The sequence below is a fragment of the Strigops habroptila genome, chromosome 8, assembly GCF_004027225.2.
Source record: "Strigops habroptila isolate Jane chromosome 8, bStrHab1.2.pri, whole genome shotgun sequence".
NCBI lineage: Eukaryota > Metazoa > Chordata > Aves > Psittaciformes > Psittacidae > Strigops > Strigops habroptila.
In genome coordinates, this window is record NC_044284.2 from 14021234 (window position 1) to 14039697 (window position 18464).

The window sequence follows — 18464 nt, forward strand, 5'->3', positions numbered from 1 at the left end:
AGACTTCTAAAAACTATTTTTTTTAATGATGTCTAGATTCAACTAGCATCTTGTGTTTTGAGTTCATGTGGAATTTATTCTGAACTTCTGTTACAGATTCAGTGCAACAACTAAAATAGAAAAACCCCAGTTTTTACAAATGACTACTGGATTTCTGGGTCCTTTTTTTTGTTGTCAGGAAGCTATTCTAACAGTGTACTTACACATGCATTAATTTTTTGTTTTCAGAAGTTGAGTAATTGAGGGATAGGCTTCCTTGGCCTGCATTGTTAAAGGTGTAACCCCTTTCTACCCTCTGTCTTCAAATAAAAAGGGTATTAGCAGTCTATATTGTATCCCCAGTAGCAGTACTATATCATTTATATAATTTAGATGAATATATGCATATAAAATTAAGTTGTGATTTATAATTTATATCCGCAGTAGCTGAATTGTATAAATTAGTATAATTATATGAAAAGAAAATTGAGGCTGTTCAGCCTGGAGAAGAGAAGGCTGCGTGGAGACCTCATAGCAGCCTTCCAGTATCTGAAGGCAGCCTACAAGGATGCTGGAGCGGGACTCTTCATCAGGGACTGTAGCAATAGGACAAGAGGTGATGGGTTCAAACTTAAACAGGGGAGAATTAGAGTGGATATAAGGAAGAAGTTCTTTACTGTGAGGGTGGTGAGGCACTGGAACAGATTGCCCAAGGAAGTCATGAATGCTCCATCCCTGGTAGTGTTCAAGGCCAGGTTGGACGGAGTTTTGGGCAACATGGTCTAGTGTGAGGCATCCCTGCCCATGGCAGGGGGTTGGAACTAGATGATCTTAAGGTCCTTTCCAACCCAAAGCACCCTGTGATTCTATATCATACTAATAATGAGTATTGGGAGATTTAATCTTGAAAACTTGTCATCTAAATAATAAAGCAATTCCATGTTCAACAGACTTTTTCCCCTCTTTCTAGACAGAAACTCCATCTGCCCTTATTTTGGCACCAACAAGGGAGTTAGCAATTCAGATAGAGAGACAAGCTAAAGAACTGATGGCTGGTTTACCAAACATGAGAACAGTTCTCCTGGTAGGAGGCTTGCCACTGCCACCACAGCTTCACCGTCTCAAGCAAAGTGTTAAGGTAAGGACTGTAGTGTGGAAAGATCTTGGGGAGAGTTATGTTTTCATGACATTCACGGAAAAGAAAAATGTGATTGTTGACATATATGGTCACACAAAGATGCAAACAGACAAGGAGTTCTGATTTACAGCAAAAATAGTTAATTTTTATTATTATAATCTGCATATATATATACATATAAATGCAGGTTACATTGCTTGTATTTGGACGCTGCCATTAGAGTTCTAAAGGGTCCATTTCTTTTTGAGGCTTCACAGTTTATTAAGTTATCTACAAAAGTTTTAGAACTCGAATGCAGGTAATTTCAGTAATAAGCACCCTTCTCACCTATGTGCTGTAACTTTGTAGTTTTTCTGAGAGAGTCATCTGTCCTTTCATGGAATTTCTAACTCCTGTGTTGGGTTTTTTTTTGTGTTTCTTTTCTTAGGTTATAATAGCAACACCTGGAAGACTTCTTGAGATTTTAAAGCAAAGTTCTGTTCAACTGCATGGCATAAAAATTGTAGTGGTGGATGAAGTAAGTTTTCAGTTATCAGGGCTGCATTGCCTATACAGAGGTTCTTGAAGAGTGAGTGTGAGTGGCTGGTCTAACTGATTAAACATACAGGGTCTTTGTTATAAAGATAAAATATATGTCTTAAGGGGAAAAAAAGATTTTTTTTTTTTTTTTTTTAACACAATTTGAAACGTGTTTGAACAAGGCATGTTCTGTTGGCTATAACAGACTTAGATACCCGATAGGTTAATACTGCTAGACCAGTGGGAACCATTTGTTTTTAATTTTCTCATTTAGCTTTTCTTCTGACTTGAAATATCCTGCATTTGGATTATTACATGCCAATTATGCACATTATGGTTTTTCTGTCAATCTGTTCAGGATTCTGCTGTTCAAGGAAAAATCTGGTGCAAATGTTGTTTGGTTTTTTCCATTTTCTTTTCACTTAGGTGGATACCATGTTAAAAATGGGCTTCCAGCAGCAAGTGTTGGATATTTTGGAAGACATCTCTCACGATCATCAAACCATACTGGTGTCAGCCACGATTCCAGTGGGCATTGAACACTTAGCAAATCAGCTTCTGCACAATTTTGTAAGAATAACAATTGGAGAAAAGAATCTCCCATGTTCCAATGTTCGCCAAATTATCTTGTGGGTAGAAGAGCCATCTAAAAAGAAAAAGCTGTTTGAAATACTAAATGTAAGTCCAGTATTTTTCTCATAAGAACAACTTATGAGTCATGTCTTTACACATCTCTGTTAGGTTCTCATCTTTAATTCTAATGCGTATGTGGTGAAGAGGAGGAGTGAGGTTAAGCATGTAACTGCACTAACTAGTGCACCCGACAACTCCTGTGCAGCAGCAGCAAACTAGATTCCTCTGCTGGGATACAGATTAGAAATAATGATTTTGCTATTTTTTTGTGATGCGCAGTGTGGCACCACAAAGATTTGTGCCGGTTATCTGAGAGTGGTAGAGGAACAGGACTTTCTTAAACTGCCATAGCTGCTGTGTGGCCTGGGAGTAGTTCGTAATTTTAAAAGTCAGAAAAGAAACCAGTGAGAAAGCTAATCTAGTTATTTCTTGAAATTTTTTTACATTAATAATCTTTTATGAGTACCTTGGGGGGGAAATTTGGAGTCTTGGCTGAAATTATTCAAGAAGTAAATTAGAATCTTTAACTGAACCTCGAAGAAGTTTTAAACAAACATAAAGCTACTTACTTTTAAAAAATGCATGTATTGATATAAACTTGAGTTCTGAGTGTACAAATCATATGTTTATGATGTACAGATGTGTATAGTTTCCTGGCTGGTACCTTGTTCCTTCTTATCTAGAGTCTAAACACATTTATTCATCTGAAGGTCTTGTATTAGAAATAATGAGCAGAAGAAATCGAATCCGAGTTGGTGATGATGAACAGCAAACTGTTGTAATACCTCCTTACATAAACTGTTTAACTTTACAGGATAAGAAACTCTTCAAGCCTCCAGTGTTGGTATTTGTGGACTGTAAGCTAGGAGCAGATCTGTTGAGTGATGCTGTTCATAAGATTACAGGATTGCAGTGTACAGCTATGCATTCTGAAAAGTCTCAGGTGGAAAGAACAGACATATTACAGGTCTGTGCCTCCGAAAGTTGTGGCGGTTTTGATAAACTTAAAATGGCCTTTTTTTTTTTTTTTTAAGGTTGCTTAATTTGAACAAGTTAAACCATAATTTACTGCTTTTCTGCAGTAAAACCTGGAGTATTGCTGAGACAGTGAGAGATAGCAAAATAGGGACCAAGCAAATGGGACCAAGCGAAATACTGGAGACTAATTCCTAGATTATTTGCTTTGAAATGTGAATTTAAATATACATTTAAGTTTAATTGACAATTATTTAATTAAAATTGTGGGTTTTATTTCTTACCTCTGTGAATTGTATTTCTGCTTAAATCAAGAATACAGGGAGCCATTTTCTCTTCTGCAGTAGAATAATCCCGTGGGGTGTGTTCTGGCACTATATAACTAACCCTAGCCTATGCTTAGAGAGGTTAAAAAAGAATTATTTTTGTTAATTCTTCCTTTGCTAGGGATTACTTCAGGAGAAGTATGAAGTTATAGTAAGTACTGGAGTCCTTGGACGAGGGCTGGACCTTGTCAATGTCAAACTGGTAGTAAATTTTGATATGCCTTCAAGTATGGATGAATATGTACATCAGGTAAGTAAATTGCTAAAGCGTTATTTGACAAGACTACTGAAATGTGACATCCACCTCTGGAAATTTAAATGTAAATGTAAACAGAAAGGTTATTTTCCTCTTCAGAATATTGTTTTTATGGGAAAGAAAGGTGCTGAGTATCTCTTCTGGAAGTCTCTTCTGTAAATTATTAAAATCTATAATGCTGTTCTTTTGTCTCCTATAGATTACTAAAAACTAGAACAATGTTCTTTTGTCAGTTATGTTTAAAGTATTATTTTTCCTGTTTCATACTCTCTTGTGTCTATAGAAAGCGAAGTTAACCATGTTTTTACTATCTGTGTGAAGAAAGGCCAAATACCCCTCTTTCTGCTGCAGCTCATCTGCAGTGTGGGATATGCATGTAATACGGTCGGGAAGGCAGTTGTGAACTTTATGTTCATTCCCTCTTCTTACTCCAATATCTCCTCTGATTTTTTTTCTGAACATTTCCTGCTTAAAAACAAAGGTGTGTGGATTTTGTGTGTGTGTATTTAAAACACCCCAACCCTAGTTTGGCTAGCAGATCAAGAGAACTAATTATTACCCTCTTTTTGGAACTTAAAAAGCTACAGTACTCTACTACTGTGTCCAGTTTTGAGACCATTAACTACAAGAAAAGCCAACAAACTGGAGAGAGTTTGCACAAAGTCCGGGGGCTGGCATACGTGACCCATGAATAGAGGCAGAGGGAACCGGGCTTGTTTGGGCTGGAGGAGAGATTTAATTGTGGTTTTCCCTTTGGTAATGGATGGTTTCAGAGGAGACAGAGCTGGACTCTTCTTGGAGATGCGCAATAAAAGAACAAGAGCCAATAGTTACAACTTGTTGCAAGGGAAATTCTGGCCTTATAACAGGGAAAAATGTTTTGTTTTTCACAGCGAGAGCAGTGAAACTCCATAGGACAGGGCCCTGAGCAAATTGATCTAACCTCTCTGGTTTTTTATTATCTTTCTGCTAAAGCTTCAAGCAAGTAATAAATAAATACAGATGGTCTTTCCTAGCATCAAAACTGTACCAATATTAACATACTATCTCTTCCTAAATAAATAGCCTTTGTATATACCTTTCTAATTTGTTCAAGCACTTTGGATAATATTGATAAATAATTTTCAGCTACTAGAACATTGAAAGTAAAGGGCTTTTTTTATGGTCATGCTTGTACATATCATGCTTGCTACAAGATACATGTATGTGGCATTGCTACAATAAACATTTTTTAAAGCATTTTATTTGGACCAGATTTACTGTAAGCTTTTGCGCATAGGCTGTATCATGTATCTCAGCATCAATATTGGACTTGAGCTATATCCCATAAGCAAGTTGTAGTTTTAGATGCATCTAAGCTAAAGCTTCAGATCTGCATAGTCTGACTTCAAGAAGTTTGTTAGAGGATGAGACGCAGAGGTTTGGCCTTGTCTCTTAGGTTAGTCAGTGTTTTATAACAGAAAATTAAGGATCATTGAAGAACTTCCATTTAATACTGATAACTTAAAATGATTTTTTTTTTCTTTTTCAGGTTGGAAGAGCAGGGAGGTTGGGTCACAGTGGAACTGCAATTACTTTTATCAATAACAACAGCAAGAAGCTCTTCTGGGATGTTGTGAAGAGAGTAAAGCCAACAGGCACCATTCTTCCCCCACAGCTGCTGAATTCCCCGTATCTTCATGACCAAAAGAGAAGGGAACAACAGAGACTTAAACAATTACAGAATAGCCTTGTAACAGGAGATAATATTATGGACATTATTAGAAAACATGACAAAAATAATTCTCAGAGGTAATAAAGACATATTTATAGTTATGTAATTATAATGAAAGTGTGATTAAAAATAAACATGGAATTTTGATGCCTTGTATATTGCCTTTTTTTAAGAAGTTCAGTTTTTTAAGGAGTCTCATTTTTAGCTCATCTTTATTTTGAAATACAGGCTATTGTGTGTTTGAATTACAGTAGTGCCTAGTAAAAATACTTCATGTAGCCCTTTTTCAAAACGCAGTAGTCTTTGGTCTTGCTTATAACATAAACTGAGAAGATACTCTCAATTTTGTCTTAATATTTCTGAATAATCACTTCAGACTTCTTGTGAAACACATTCTTCTGGTGATTTTTATGTCATTATATTCAGATGAGATCTTTGCAAAGGACACCCTCACAAAAAAGGAAAAAAAATATGGTGACAGATTGGTCTCTGAAAACAAGCCTCCATCTCTTCCTGTTAGCTTACATAAAAGCTTCCACTGGGAACATTGCTCCGAATCCTCGGTATGTTCTCTGGAGTTTCTTGTGAATATACATGCAAGTTTTGTTTGTGAACAGTACTGAAAGTTTAGTTTCTTCTTTATTGCCTGTGGACCAGTTAAAAGTCCTACTTGAGCACTTGCAATAGGAGAAATACTTGGTTATTAGTACAATTTAGTTCTAGACAAATAGGATAAACAACCTAAAGTAAAAATTCGTGTTCTTATTTTCTGAAATATTGTAGTTCATTACATATATTACATATATATAACATTGATACATGTATAATATATGTAACATATGAATATGTAGATCATTACTACTCAGTTAAGCATAACTTGCCTTGTTCTGACACCAGATGCTGTTTAATGTATTTTTTTTCAGGTAATGAAACCAAAACCATATCAAGACAGTGTTATACAACTTGCATCCAAAGTCTGAGATAGGTTATAATCAAAACTTGCCTTTTTTTTTTCCTTCTTTTAGACTGAAGCTTGAGAAATAGGTTTCATCAGAGCTTTCATGCTGTTGTGATGCATCATCCCTTTTTGGCAGAATGAGGTGTGCGAGGTAGTTAGGTGATAGCCCTGTACGTTGTATGTCTGCTCTTTGGCCGAAGGACAGCAATACGATAGACTGACTGTGTTAAGTAATTTTTAACAGCTCAGTTGGTTATTTTTTTTCTGCGAGTAGAAACAAAGAGAAGGTTTTGCCTGCTGGGAGACAGATGACGGAAGTGTCATACTGGTGCCACATTTATATCGTTAGTAATGACACACCACTAGTTTTAGTTCTGATGATCTGAAATATATTTATTATGATGCCTACTATTTTCTATGCACGGTTGCTACTACTTTACTCTGCTACAGGGAAACCTTGTTTTTAACTCGCCTCTCCTTTGCCTTTTGTCTCCCTCTGCTGGGTTTTTACTCTTCTCCATGTTAACTCAGTTGTACAGTATTTACAAATCGTATCTTTTATAAGAAGCATGTATCTTTGTGCAAGAGGCCACTTTTTCTCTCCGGGGGAGACTTGACCATCTTCCTTCTCCCCAGGCCTCAGACTCTTCAGTGTCCCCGTTTGTTCCAAGGGGTGACCCGGTGGTTGCTGCGTTCCGAGTGCCGCTCAGCTCTCCCCTCAGCAGGCGGCTCGGTTCGCGGACCGTGCCCGTCATTTGAGGGGTCACCGGCGGCGCCGGGCTTCCTGCCCGTCACCCGCAGGCTGCTGGCCGCGGGATCTCCCTGTAAGGAAGGAGACGCTTCCGCTGGGGGAGCCGCGGTCCGGGCGGTGCTGCCCGCCCTCCCAGCGCGGGGCCGCCCCCTTCTGACGCAGCTCCCTGCAGGAGCCAATCCCCGCGGGCCCGGCGCATTCAAACGGGGCACGAGAGGGCGCGAGCCGCGTCCGGCACGGAGCGGAGCGAGGCCGGCGCGTGAGGCGGGGCCGCGGTGAGGTGAGGGACGGGGCTCCCGCCCGGGCCCGGGGTGCGCGTCCCGCGGGCGGGCTGTTGTTTCGGGAGCCGCAGAGCTGAGGTACCCCCCTCTCCCTCAGGCAGCCGCTGCTTTCCTCTCCCCTTCCCCCGGCGGGCGCGGGTGGGGCCGGCAGGGCTGAGGGGCCGCTTCGGCGAGGCCGTCCTAAAGCAGGTCTGTAGATGTGTCCAGCGTCTGATGGGGGCTCGCCTGAAGAGGGTAGGTGTGCTGAGGGATAGTAGGGCTATCGCGTTATGCGTTTTCACCCAGCTTTGAACGCTTCGGTTTCATCTCTGATTGTTATTTGTAATCATTAAAAATGAGGAACGAGCGTGCTTTTGACGGGTCTTGAACCTTATTTTAGAACGAAGGAGGTTTTAAGGAAGCGATCAAGAAAAGTGCTGTGAATATTTGCAAGGCACAACTATGGGAGAACGTCTGTCCTTATGCTAGTTATTTTAAAGGAGTTCCTTTTCCCTTGAAGGGAAAATATGGACTTTTAGGAAACACGAAAGCAATTCACGGCTTACAACCATGTTTATTTACTGACTCCTAGGTGGAATCACAAAACGTGTATTTTACAACTCATGTAGCAGAAGAGTTTCCTGTATCAAACTGGTTTGAACAATATATATGCTCCGACTTTGAAATTCTAGAAACTTTCCTCACAAATTTTGACCTAGGAAGGCTTTGGGCAGTCGTGACACATGTAGAAGTGGATGCAACTGCATACTTTCTGAGAGTACTTGAAAGTTATAACTCAAAAATGCAGTATTTATATAAAAGAAACTGCTGTCTGAAGAATAGTTAAATGGTTGCTTGTATATCACTTGTTCTCATTTTGTTTCCCTTTCCTTTTCTGCTTCCTTTTTTTTCCTCTTCCCCTGACTACCTGCTTTTGTTAATGGTAGATGCGTTTTTTGAAGGATCTGAGACAGGTGACTTCTTGTTGCCACGTAATAGCAAACTAATTGCAGCTGGCAAGTCTGCAGTGGGTAATGATGTCAAACCTGTAACAACCCAGTAACTATGATGCATACGCAACAGTGAAAACATGCTTTTTTTATACATGTTGGGTACATACAGCTTTCTAAATCCTTATGTGTAGAAAGGATGCAGGACACATTTTACCATCTTTTTTCTGTCTCCTAGGCTAGGTATCTTTTTATTTTGCTATGAATCTATGTACTATAGTGAATTAAAATCATGTACAAACACATTTTAATAGTTGTCTTTTCTAACTGTCCTATTCTGATAGTGGGTTTTATATTATATGTCAAAATCCTGAAAAAACCCCAACCCAAACCTGCTTTCTGTGTTCACAGATTTCCTACTCAATAGTTAATTTTGTTGTTCTATTGGAGTCTTATAGTTGTGAAGCACTAAGAGCTTAAAGAGTTGTGAGTGAATGGAGGCACAATGTCGATTTCACTTTCTTCAGGGATCATGGTAGATCATTTGAAAGAAATGTCCATGTTGATCTTTGTTGCTAAGTAGTTAGATTGTTCTTTGTACCAACTGGTGCTGCTTCATGATGCTGGGTTTACTTTCTGGCACAAAGAGAACTCAATAAATGGAATCAAATAGCCTATTTTTGGTAGAAGCAGTTATGCAAATTTAAAAGAATTTTTTTTTTTTAATTACTATTAATTTATTTATGTATTTTAAGTATTGGAGGTGAAACAGGCTACTAATTGTTATTAATGTTTGGAAGATGTATTTATTGCAGTATACATAAAGAGCTCCAAAACACAACTTGCACTGGATATGAGCATCATAACAATTTTTCCTTTTTCTCCCACAGATTCCTTAAGAAGAAGCAACTAGAAATAATCTTTTAGGAAAGGTGTTGTACACTTTTAAAACCTAACATTAACTTGCTGGAAGACAAAAATGCCTATTTACACAGTTCCTACAAGAAGCCCCTCTGAGGCACAACGTACTACCACTTTGCAGAAGGCTTCTTCACAGAATGCCTTTACCAGCAGCAAAGTGTCTGGGTGGCAACTGCAATCACATGAATCAGGGGAAGAAAAGGATAGTCTACTTTCATGTTCTCAGAATAAGACTGAGGAAGTAAATAGGACCTATGTGATTTCAGCCTGTAAAAAAGTGGGTGACGTGTCCACTACCTTTAAACCTGAAGTCAGATTAACGCTCCAGAGGAGAACTGGAGCAAGCAAAAAACCAGTGTCCAGTAGTGAACAATTGCATGCAAACACATCACAGGGCATGCAAAATACACAAATGGAGAAAAGACTTACTCTGCAGAAGCGTGTGAGGACTAGCTCCATGGAGAAGACTAAAATTACTCGGAGTACTGTGCCTGGAATAGAAAATAATGATTTTGTTGCACAAAGAAATGACAAGATTGCACTTACACCAAATATTAATACTAATGATACTCGCGATATTAAACCAAGCTTTAAGTTAGTTGAGGGTCAGTCAAATACGAAGTTGCAGTGTAACCTGAACAGCAAGGATTCCTTTGGCTTTGTTGATGGTCTGCGTGAAAACAACAGTTGTGTGCGTTTAAAATACAGGACAAGTGCTGTTGACACAAAATTTCAAAATGAAGTTCCTAAATCAGAACAATTTATTACCTCAAAATATACTAATAAGCTATCAGGAGAACAACTGAATGAAAATGGTAACATAAATAAGCCAGCTGAAAAGCAAAGGTTACCACACTTGGTGATAAAGCATAACAGTTTAGAAAGACTGAGGACGCCAACAAAAGGTTCAACAGAAGGATTTAAGCTTGCACCAAAGATCAGCACTTCTCAGGATCAGCCATCTCTGTCAGCTTCAAATGAGCAAACACCTAATCTTCAAATTTTAGCCAGAAAGAAAACTAGTGTCACCAGCTCTCCTTCTGTCAGTAGAAGCTCAAAGCCAAAAGAGAACACGGAAACTTTTGCTGAGAGCAGTAGCACCGAGAAAGATGTATTCCAAGTGGAAAATAGCAAAGTGATTGTAGCTGTGCGTGTACGGCCTTTTAGTAACAGGTTTGTATCCTGGACTTACTTCTGATGGTAATGGTATGCTTTTATAGCATATGTTGACTCCTGCTTTGTGTGTTTTGAGTTGTTTAATCATAGACCCAATAAAAGGATATAATACATGCTTTGAAATTAGCTGATAAGCTAGTGACTCATCTTCACTTCATGCAATGTGAAGATAAAGATTTTATTAAGTGGTTAAATTCACTTTATAGGCATTTGGGGCTATTTGTTAAATATTCATTAGATGAAGTATATTGAGCTTGAATACTTTGTTCAGCAAAAAAGGTTGGCTTGTTTTTTTGGTTGGGTTTTTTTTTTTTTTTTAATAATGATTACCAAACTTTTTATTTTCCACTAGGAATTGATTGAAATGACTAACTTAAAGCATGTAGCTTATGTGTTTCAATTTCTAAATTTTTTCCTCCCATTCAGAGAGAAAAATGAAAACTCACTCCCTGTAATCTCCATGAATGGTTCAGAGACATCTGTACGAAATCCAGCCACAAACCAAGCTTACAGCTTCAGTTATGACTTCTCTTTCTGGTCTTTTGACAAGTGGCATCCTAATTTTGCAAGCCAAGCAACGATTTATAGAACTTTGGCAGTGCCACTCCTAAAAAGAGCTTTTGAGGGCTATAACGCTTGTCTTTTTGCTTATGGGCAGACTGGTTCTGGAAAATCATACACGTAAGTTTCTAATAATAGTTGTTAAAATTCTGTAGGAGCCAATTGTGCAACGTGAAATGACAGAAAGAGATTGTATGGAATAGACTTAATAGTTATTGTGTTAAAATGTTTTTGCATATCTTAAACCAGAAGTTACTAAAACAATATTTATAAGTAAGACAAAGCTGTAGAATATTTTTATGTATCTGATGCTGACCTTTTTCTGCTTCTAGTGAAGAAAATAAAAGCTCTTTGTAGAAATTTTAGTGAAGAAAAATCTTTATTAATGCTGAGAGCTTCTCAGACTCTGCCAGTGCTATTGTTCACCACTGATGGTTATTTTGTGCATGAAGTGACATGTTCTAAAGTATATTATGTTTTTTGGATGAGACCTTTAAAAGATCATTTGAATTACGGTTCTGACTGTTTCAGAACTTTAAATAAATAAATCTATGTTTGTGGCATTGCTTATTTGAAATCTAGTCTTTACACAAAATAATCCCAGTCAAGCAACATTTCAAGGGTTTATAGCCAGTTTTGTATACCTTTTGCATAATTTTCAATAGAAAGCCTAGTGAACTGTTTCTGTTTCCACATATGAATGTATTAAAATCAGTTCTATTAACTTTATAATTCCCATGAGGTACTATAGACTTAAAAATATGTAGCTAAGGACCAGAAGTAATTCCCATGAGGTATTATAGACTTACAGATATGTAGTTAAGGACCAGAAATTTTCCTATTCAATTTATCATAATTTTGATGTTTCTACTCAATTTATAATAGCTATAGAACTTACACAGAGGCAGGGTTTTCCTTTTTAAGTGGGAACTCAGTTTTTACTTAAAATGTTTATTTACCTTGGCATAAAAGAGAGATATGATCAGTATTGCAATTGTTATTCTATTTATAGGTTGGTTTGTTTATTTGTGTTGTTTTCCCTTCCACCTTCAAGTAAACAATTACTCGCCTTCGCCCCTTTGTATTTCAAGGAAGGCTGAAATGAGTATCAGTAATAAGTGTTTCCCCAGGTCAAGTGTACAAAACAAATTTCTGCTCATAACTACGTTGTGTAGCTGTGTGAATCTCTAGACTAGCTGAATTAGTACAGTACTCTGGTGTTCTGCAGTGGCAGAACTAGACAGGCAAAAAAACCTGCATCAGAGGTGGAGAGGGGATTAGGTTGCTATGCTGGCAGTGTACAGAGCATATAAAATGCATGTGTGTTAGGACATCAGGTGTCTATAGGTTTACTGTTTATAGTACAACTTACTCTTCAGTTGCTGTAAAGTTTTCATTTTACTTAGTTTTTCAACCCATTTTTAAATGGATGAATTGGGAAAGACTTCTGGACATAATCTTGTCCAATTCCCCACTCAAACAAGCAACCAGCATAGATCAGGTTTCTCTCTGTTGCCGATTACCTTTGTGGCATAGAAGCATGTGGCGTTTCAACTTCAGACTTATACAATTAACATTAAAAATAGCTATAGAGTTACAAAACAGAGCTAGCAGTTTTTTTGTAACTACAGGATGATGGGATTTGATGAAGACCGAGGAATAATTCCAAGACTTTGTGAAGATCTTTTCACTCAAATAGAACAAATGGATAAACAACAGGTGGTATGCTTATGCTTACTTTGAATTATGAGGAAACTGATGCATTTCAGTATTTTGATACCTGTTTATTTCTTTCATTCTATACCTTAGTGCTGGATCTATGTATTAATGTCTGGATTCTTTTTCTGATTCAAACCTTATTTCTGCTAGTTGTGTTGATTGACGGGTTTCCCTAAATAGTGACAAATCAACATGGTTTTGCTTCTTTAATGACAATAACATAAAAAAGAAATATGGGCACGATATTTTTGATGTGTTCGTAGACTATACAGCATGCCTTACAAGATAAGATTTATGTAAGGAAAGACAAAAAGAAATCCTAGTGGTTTCCATACTTTCAGTGGAGGCATATATAATAGAGCTCAAAATATATGAATTTATCTGTAAACATTGTCACGTATTAAAGCAAAATACATTTTAATACTAATTCTAGTATTCTTGCTCAGTATTCTTGTTGAAATAATAAAAGATCAACTATCCTAGCTGGATTTTATTTTATTTTATCTTTTTTTTTGACACTTCAAAATTTTTATCGTAAATAATGTTATGTTTCCCTTTGTGTTTCGAGAATCTACTGTAGGATCAGAATATTACGTGTTCACTGGTATTAGGTTTCAAAGTCAAGAATTCAAGCATAAAGCAATACAGAAATCTGGAATAGCTGAAAGTGGAAAAGTTTGCCCGCGTAAGCTTAACTTAATGTTGGGGTCTACTGACCTGCAAATCAGTCCTTACAGACATTGGCAAACATGCAGAGAAAAAGAATTCCTACAAACAATCCCTTGCATACCTACAGTCTCATTTTGAGGTCTTTTCCTCTTAAGACGTGAAATGAATAGTTTAAAAAAAAAGAAATTACTAGTTTAAGGTAATTGTGTCTCCACTTATGATTCTCTAACTTGACCATTACTACATCAATTAATTGGGGCAGAAACAATATAACCCCTCATTAAAACACTGAGAAATCTAAGCTTATTTATTAATGAGCTTGGATAGAATATAACTTCTAAAAAATTCGGGGCTGCTAGATATGCTTATTATTCTTTTGCTTATGCATTGTGAGTAAGTGAGTCTATGGCTGCAAATTGTCTTGAGTTTTGTATTCCTGGCTTAAGTGTGTTATGTTTTTTGCTGCCATCTTCCTTGTCTCTTTTAAAAAGATTTCTATTTGATTTAAAAATGAAAATAGAAAAAGCAAAACCTGGGTGCCTTCAGAGGAAGGAGATGTGTTGTCATGAAAAGTTTGTCTTTGTTAATTGCTGTGGGTTGTAGATCAAGGTTTATTTTTCCATTAGGTTATTCTGTTCCATGTCGGGATGTTGACAACATTAGTCCATTCCTTCTCTGTTACATGTATGATGCTGTAGAAGCACAATCCCTAATGAATGAGACTAGTGCAGGTGCAAACAAAACTGTATTTTTGGGTACTAAAACCCAACACTAAAACTTCTGAGGTGGATGTGTATACATTTTTCTTTAAGCTTGATAGCTATCATCTGGGAATGGCTGTGGATGGAATTCCAATCAATTGTATTCTTGGGGTTGCACTAGGTGAACTTCTAAAGGTTCCTCCCAACCCAAACTAATCTGTGATTTAATGATATCATTTCTCCTGGAAAGTCCCTTCCGTGCAAATGCATGTAACGTATGAATAGCAGGATCTGGTAATCTAGGTTAATGTTTGAAACGAAGGAGATGAAAATATTTTGTGGCCTATATTAATAACTTATTATTCATTTTATTAGGTTTTGTATCATCTTGAAATGAGCTTTTTTGAAGTATACAATGAGAAAATTCATGATTTGCTTGTCTTTAAAGCTGAAAGTGGGCAGAAGAAAGAACCGGTAAGTTGCTCACAGAAACCAGTCATCTCAATATGTGTAATCTCAAAGTAGTGGCATCCATTCTGTAAACAAAAGAGCACAGATGACAACTGTATTGTTATCGAAGCACTTAGGTTGTTGTGAATAATGGATACAAGTAAAAAATACCTCACTATATGACTTCAAGCAAAATGCTTGGCACTTCAGAGATGCGAAGCAAAAAAAAAATCTTGCTGAAATAGAAACAAAATGATCCTGTAGAACCTCTCAAGATTGTTAACATCTTAAAAAATGAAGATCGTCTTATCAGCCGTTATAAAAACTCTCTTAGAATATTATTTATCCAAGTTTCCAGATTACATTAAGAACCTTCTGTGCAATATAATTTGAGTTGTAATCTTGTCATTTAGATGGAGTTCTAAGATGGAAGAATGACAATGTCAGGAGGCTTCCAAGAGTGTTGGGGGGGGGGAAGTATTTGTCTAACTATACTTGATCCATCAGTCTTCTCAGTTCTCAGTGCTACTGAAATGTCCATTCACTTTGTGAAAATATCTGTGTATTGTTTATGTACTGGGATGCTTGTTTGCCACTGACTCTGCTGATCGAATTGCAGTCTTTGGTGTTTTCATGAAAAAATGTTAATACTTGCAAAGGGAGAATTTTTTTCCCATGTTGTTTCCTCTGCTTATTTACCTTGCACAGCTACAGAAAACTACTATCATACAAGAGGTTAGCACCTGTTGGATTGTTGTTTCCAAAGAAGCTTGGGGGCAGGAAATCAGTGGCCTGATTAAGTAGTGAAAGATCACAAGTTAAACTAGTTTAGCTAGTTTTTAATGTTTAGGTGTTAGAATCTGCAAAACCATAAATTAAAGAAATTTGCATTAAGTTGGAGAAGTAGGAAAGGAATTTGTTAAATTTATTAAAAAAAGTGTTTTCTGTTCTTTGACCTATTGACCACTACACTGGCTACTTTTCTGTAAACTATGAGTATTACCTTATGATAAAGAAGGTATACTACATTCAACTTCCCATTGAAAAGTCTTTTATCCTAAACTTGGTGCTTAGGTGGGCTTGTTACATAGAAGTAAAGACTATACTGTCTTGTTTATACTAGGAGTGTTTTCATCTGAGTTTGTCAGTGATTTTGAGCTAAGGTATTTAACTTCGGAACATAATAGATTTATGTTGCAGAAAATATTTTTGTTTTCTTATGTGAATAACTTACCTAAGGTACCTGTTAAAATTACTCTCACCAGCTTCGTGTAAGAGAACATCCCGTGTTAGGACCATATGTGGAAGGCCTGACAGTGTAAGTCTTACCTGTTCTTATTTTAATAGATGTGTGGTGTAATCCTGAGAAAGTGTGCTAATTATTATTTTTTAAACTCTGTGAAAGCTTGTGCACTCACCAGTAAATTAGGCAAGATGTTAGTATCATGTAGTTTTAGAAAAACACATACGCATGTCTAGCTCGACTTACTTCCTTTGGTGTAATGCTTTGGTGAAATAAGTGCGCAGAAGTCTTAAGGCAACTGGAACTTTCATGGTATATTTGTATTTTGTCCGTAACTGGGGAAATGTTTCAGAACTCAGGCAGCAGGGAAAACTAGAAAGAAAACAGTCTGAATCCAAACTTTTCTTTTTCCCCCACCTTAGGAATGTTGTCAGTTCTTACTCTGATATCCAGGTAAGAGTTATTTGGTTACTAAAAGGGAATATAAATATTTCTACTTGCTCTTTCCTTCACTGCTGGAAAGTAAATTCCATGGATGGGAAGAAAATGCTTTACAGACTGCCCATAGACTATGATATTTCAGCTGATTTTGTAAAAGGATAATGAAGACTAGTCCTATATAATGGAGCTAAGTAGATGCATACAGGCAAGTGTCACTCTTTTCACATGGTTATCTCTTAAATTTTAATTCCTCCCTTATAAAGTCATCATTTGTGTTAATAACTTAATTTGCAAACATTTTAATCTTCAGTTAACTGTCCAAAAAGGTTTTGGTTTCACATCCTGGCTTTTATCTTTTACAGAGTTGGCTTGAACTAGGAAATAAGCAGAGAGCAACAGCCGCTACAGCAATGAATGACAAGAGCTCTAGATCTCATTCTGTCTTCACCCTTGTTATGACACAAACCAAGGTATTGCTGGGTGTTAGATATGTGTTCAAATTGTGTAGTAAGAAGTTTTGTGTGCTGCTTAGAAAATTGTTGTGAGAATATACTTGAAGATGAGTAAAGCACAAGGCATTTTAACATGGCTTTCTACATAGCAAGACTTCTTTTACTTCATGTGCTTTGAGTAGATTCTGATGTCTCTGTGCTACGTACGTTTATAGCAGCAATATAAATGTGTCTAGACTGGCAGACCTAGGAGCAGTTCCAAGCTTCTGAGTGTGAGTTTTGAGACGTAACTAGAATCCAAATTGAGGCCAGACCTAACTGCTGCCAACACATTTTAGCTTCTAAGAAGGTTAAGCTATGCAAGCTGGAGAGCTGTGCTGAGTTTCTGCAGGTGATGAGCTGGGACAATGGTAAGAGATGCAGTTTCTCCTCAGTTTCAACACAGTTCACCAAGTAAATGTTTCCTTGCTTCAGGATACATCTCTGACCCATGCGTGTCCAGGATATAGGGACTAAAATTCCTCATCTGATTCACAGATGTGTAAGAGACAAAACCTGACCTAGTGAGATGAGCTTGAAACCATCAGGTTTCAGTGAAGTGAAATAGGTAGAGCTCCTCAAAAGTTAACAGTCAGTTTTCTCCATTCACAAATAACTTGTTGGTTTGGGTTTTGTTGTTCTTGGTTGGTTTAATTTTTCAGTCAAATTTCCTAATAGTCTCCTTCCTTCTTCCCCTCACCATTCTCACCACTAGATTATTTCTTTTCTCTATCAGAAGTAGTTCTGAGATTTTTCCACTGACTGCTTAGCTGATCTTCCTTGGTCAAAGTCAGTAACAGCTTAATGATTTCCACGGTTATTAGATAGCTGCAATAATCAAACCCATGGTTTGCTAATCTATTGTGTTTGCAGTTTATACTTATACAGTTATTCAACCGCAAACAATTGATACTGTGATTAAAAGTCTGAACTTAGTCTCCTTCAAGGCATGTACCTGAAGGTATCCTGTCAAAAAGTAATTAGAAGTGTCAGCTTCTTAATGTATTTAAAGTGAACATCTTGTTAGATTTTTGCTTGTTGTCAGGCTTGTTATTTTGGTCTGAATGCAACCAGCTCTTTTTTTCCAGGTAGAATTTGTGGATGAAGAACAATGTGATCGCAGGCTTACCAGTCACATAAATCTGATTGATCTGGCTGGCAGTGAATGCTGCTTAACAGCTCAGACCGGTGGAGAAAGGCTGAAGGTAAATGAAGATGGGAAATCTGTGGAAAAAATTGGACTCCAAAGAATACTCCTAAACTCCCATGTAACCTCACCTACTAGGACTTCTGGACAGGAACTGTAGTTATAAAAGGATACATAGGCCTGATGCTTATAAGTATTGCATAGCATTTTGCTAGTTGGAGTGGATGGCACTAAGAAGCTGTTTTGACTGTGCAGTATGGCAGGCCAGATCTTGCTTAGGACAGCACTCACTTTGCTATGCAGGCCTGATGATCCTTTACAAGGAATGAGGAAAAACTGTTCATGTCACTTTCCAAATCCTGAATCAGATTCATGACTCAGATTTGAACTCCCATGGAGTTGGGGCTTGCCCCTTTTTTGGGGGGGATTTAAGTAAATAGAGTTTCTAATAACAGAGTTTCTTTCTAGCTGCCTTTGTAAGTTTTA

The 18464-nt window shown here is 37.3% G+C and overlaps 2 protein-coding genes across 9 annotated transcripts in view; both read left to right on the forward strand.

The window, feature by feature from the left end:
• DDX59 (DEAD-box helicase 59) overlaps positions 1-9431 on the forward strand; it is a 32982-nt gene extending 23551 nt beyond the window's left edge. For 3 of the 5 annotated variants that reach the window (XM_030496168.1, XM_030496169.1, XM_030496167.1), the window contains exons 3-9: positions 950-1117; positions 1545-1634; positions 2063-2314; positions 3084-3236; positions 3692-3820; positions 5358-5617; positions 5917-6291. In XM_030496168.1, coding sequence (XP_030352028.1) covers positions 950-1117; positions 1545-1634; positions 2063-2314; positions 3084-3236; positions 3692-3820; positions 5358-5617; positions 5917-6163 — 1299 coding nt within the window. In that variant the 3' untranslated portion in view covers positions 6164-6291. Of the gene's footprint in view, positions 1-949; positions 1118-1544; positions 1635-2062; positions 2315-3083; positions 3237-3691; positions 3821-5357; positions 5618-5916; positions 6292-9349 lie in introns of those variants that run through there. The other 2 variants (XM_030496170.1, XM_030496172.1) reach the window with 2 other exon arrangements.
• KIF14 (kinesin family member 14) overlaps positions 9412-18464 on the forward strand; it is a 43354-nt gene continuing 34301 nt past the window's right edge. For all 4 annotated transcript variants that reach the window (XR_003992905.1, XM_030496147.1, XM_030496148.1 and 1 more), the window contains exons 1-8: positions 9412-10553; positions 10983-11237; positions 12749-12836; positions 14582-14680; positions 15922-15974; positions 16322-16352; positions 16703-16810; positions 17920-18036. Coding sequence is in view for 3 of the 4 variants with exons in the window: in XM_030496147.1 (XP_030352007.1) it covers positions 9439-10553; positions 10983-11237; positions 12749-12836; positions 14582-14680; positions 15922-15974; positions 16322-16352; positions 16703-16810; positions 17920-18036 (1866 nt within the window). In the remaining variant the exon portion in view is untranslated. The remainder of the gene's footprint in view (positions 10554-10982; positions 11238-12748; positions 12837-14581; positions 14681-15921; positions 15975-16321; positions 16353-16702; positions 16811-17919; positions 18037-18464) is intronic.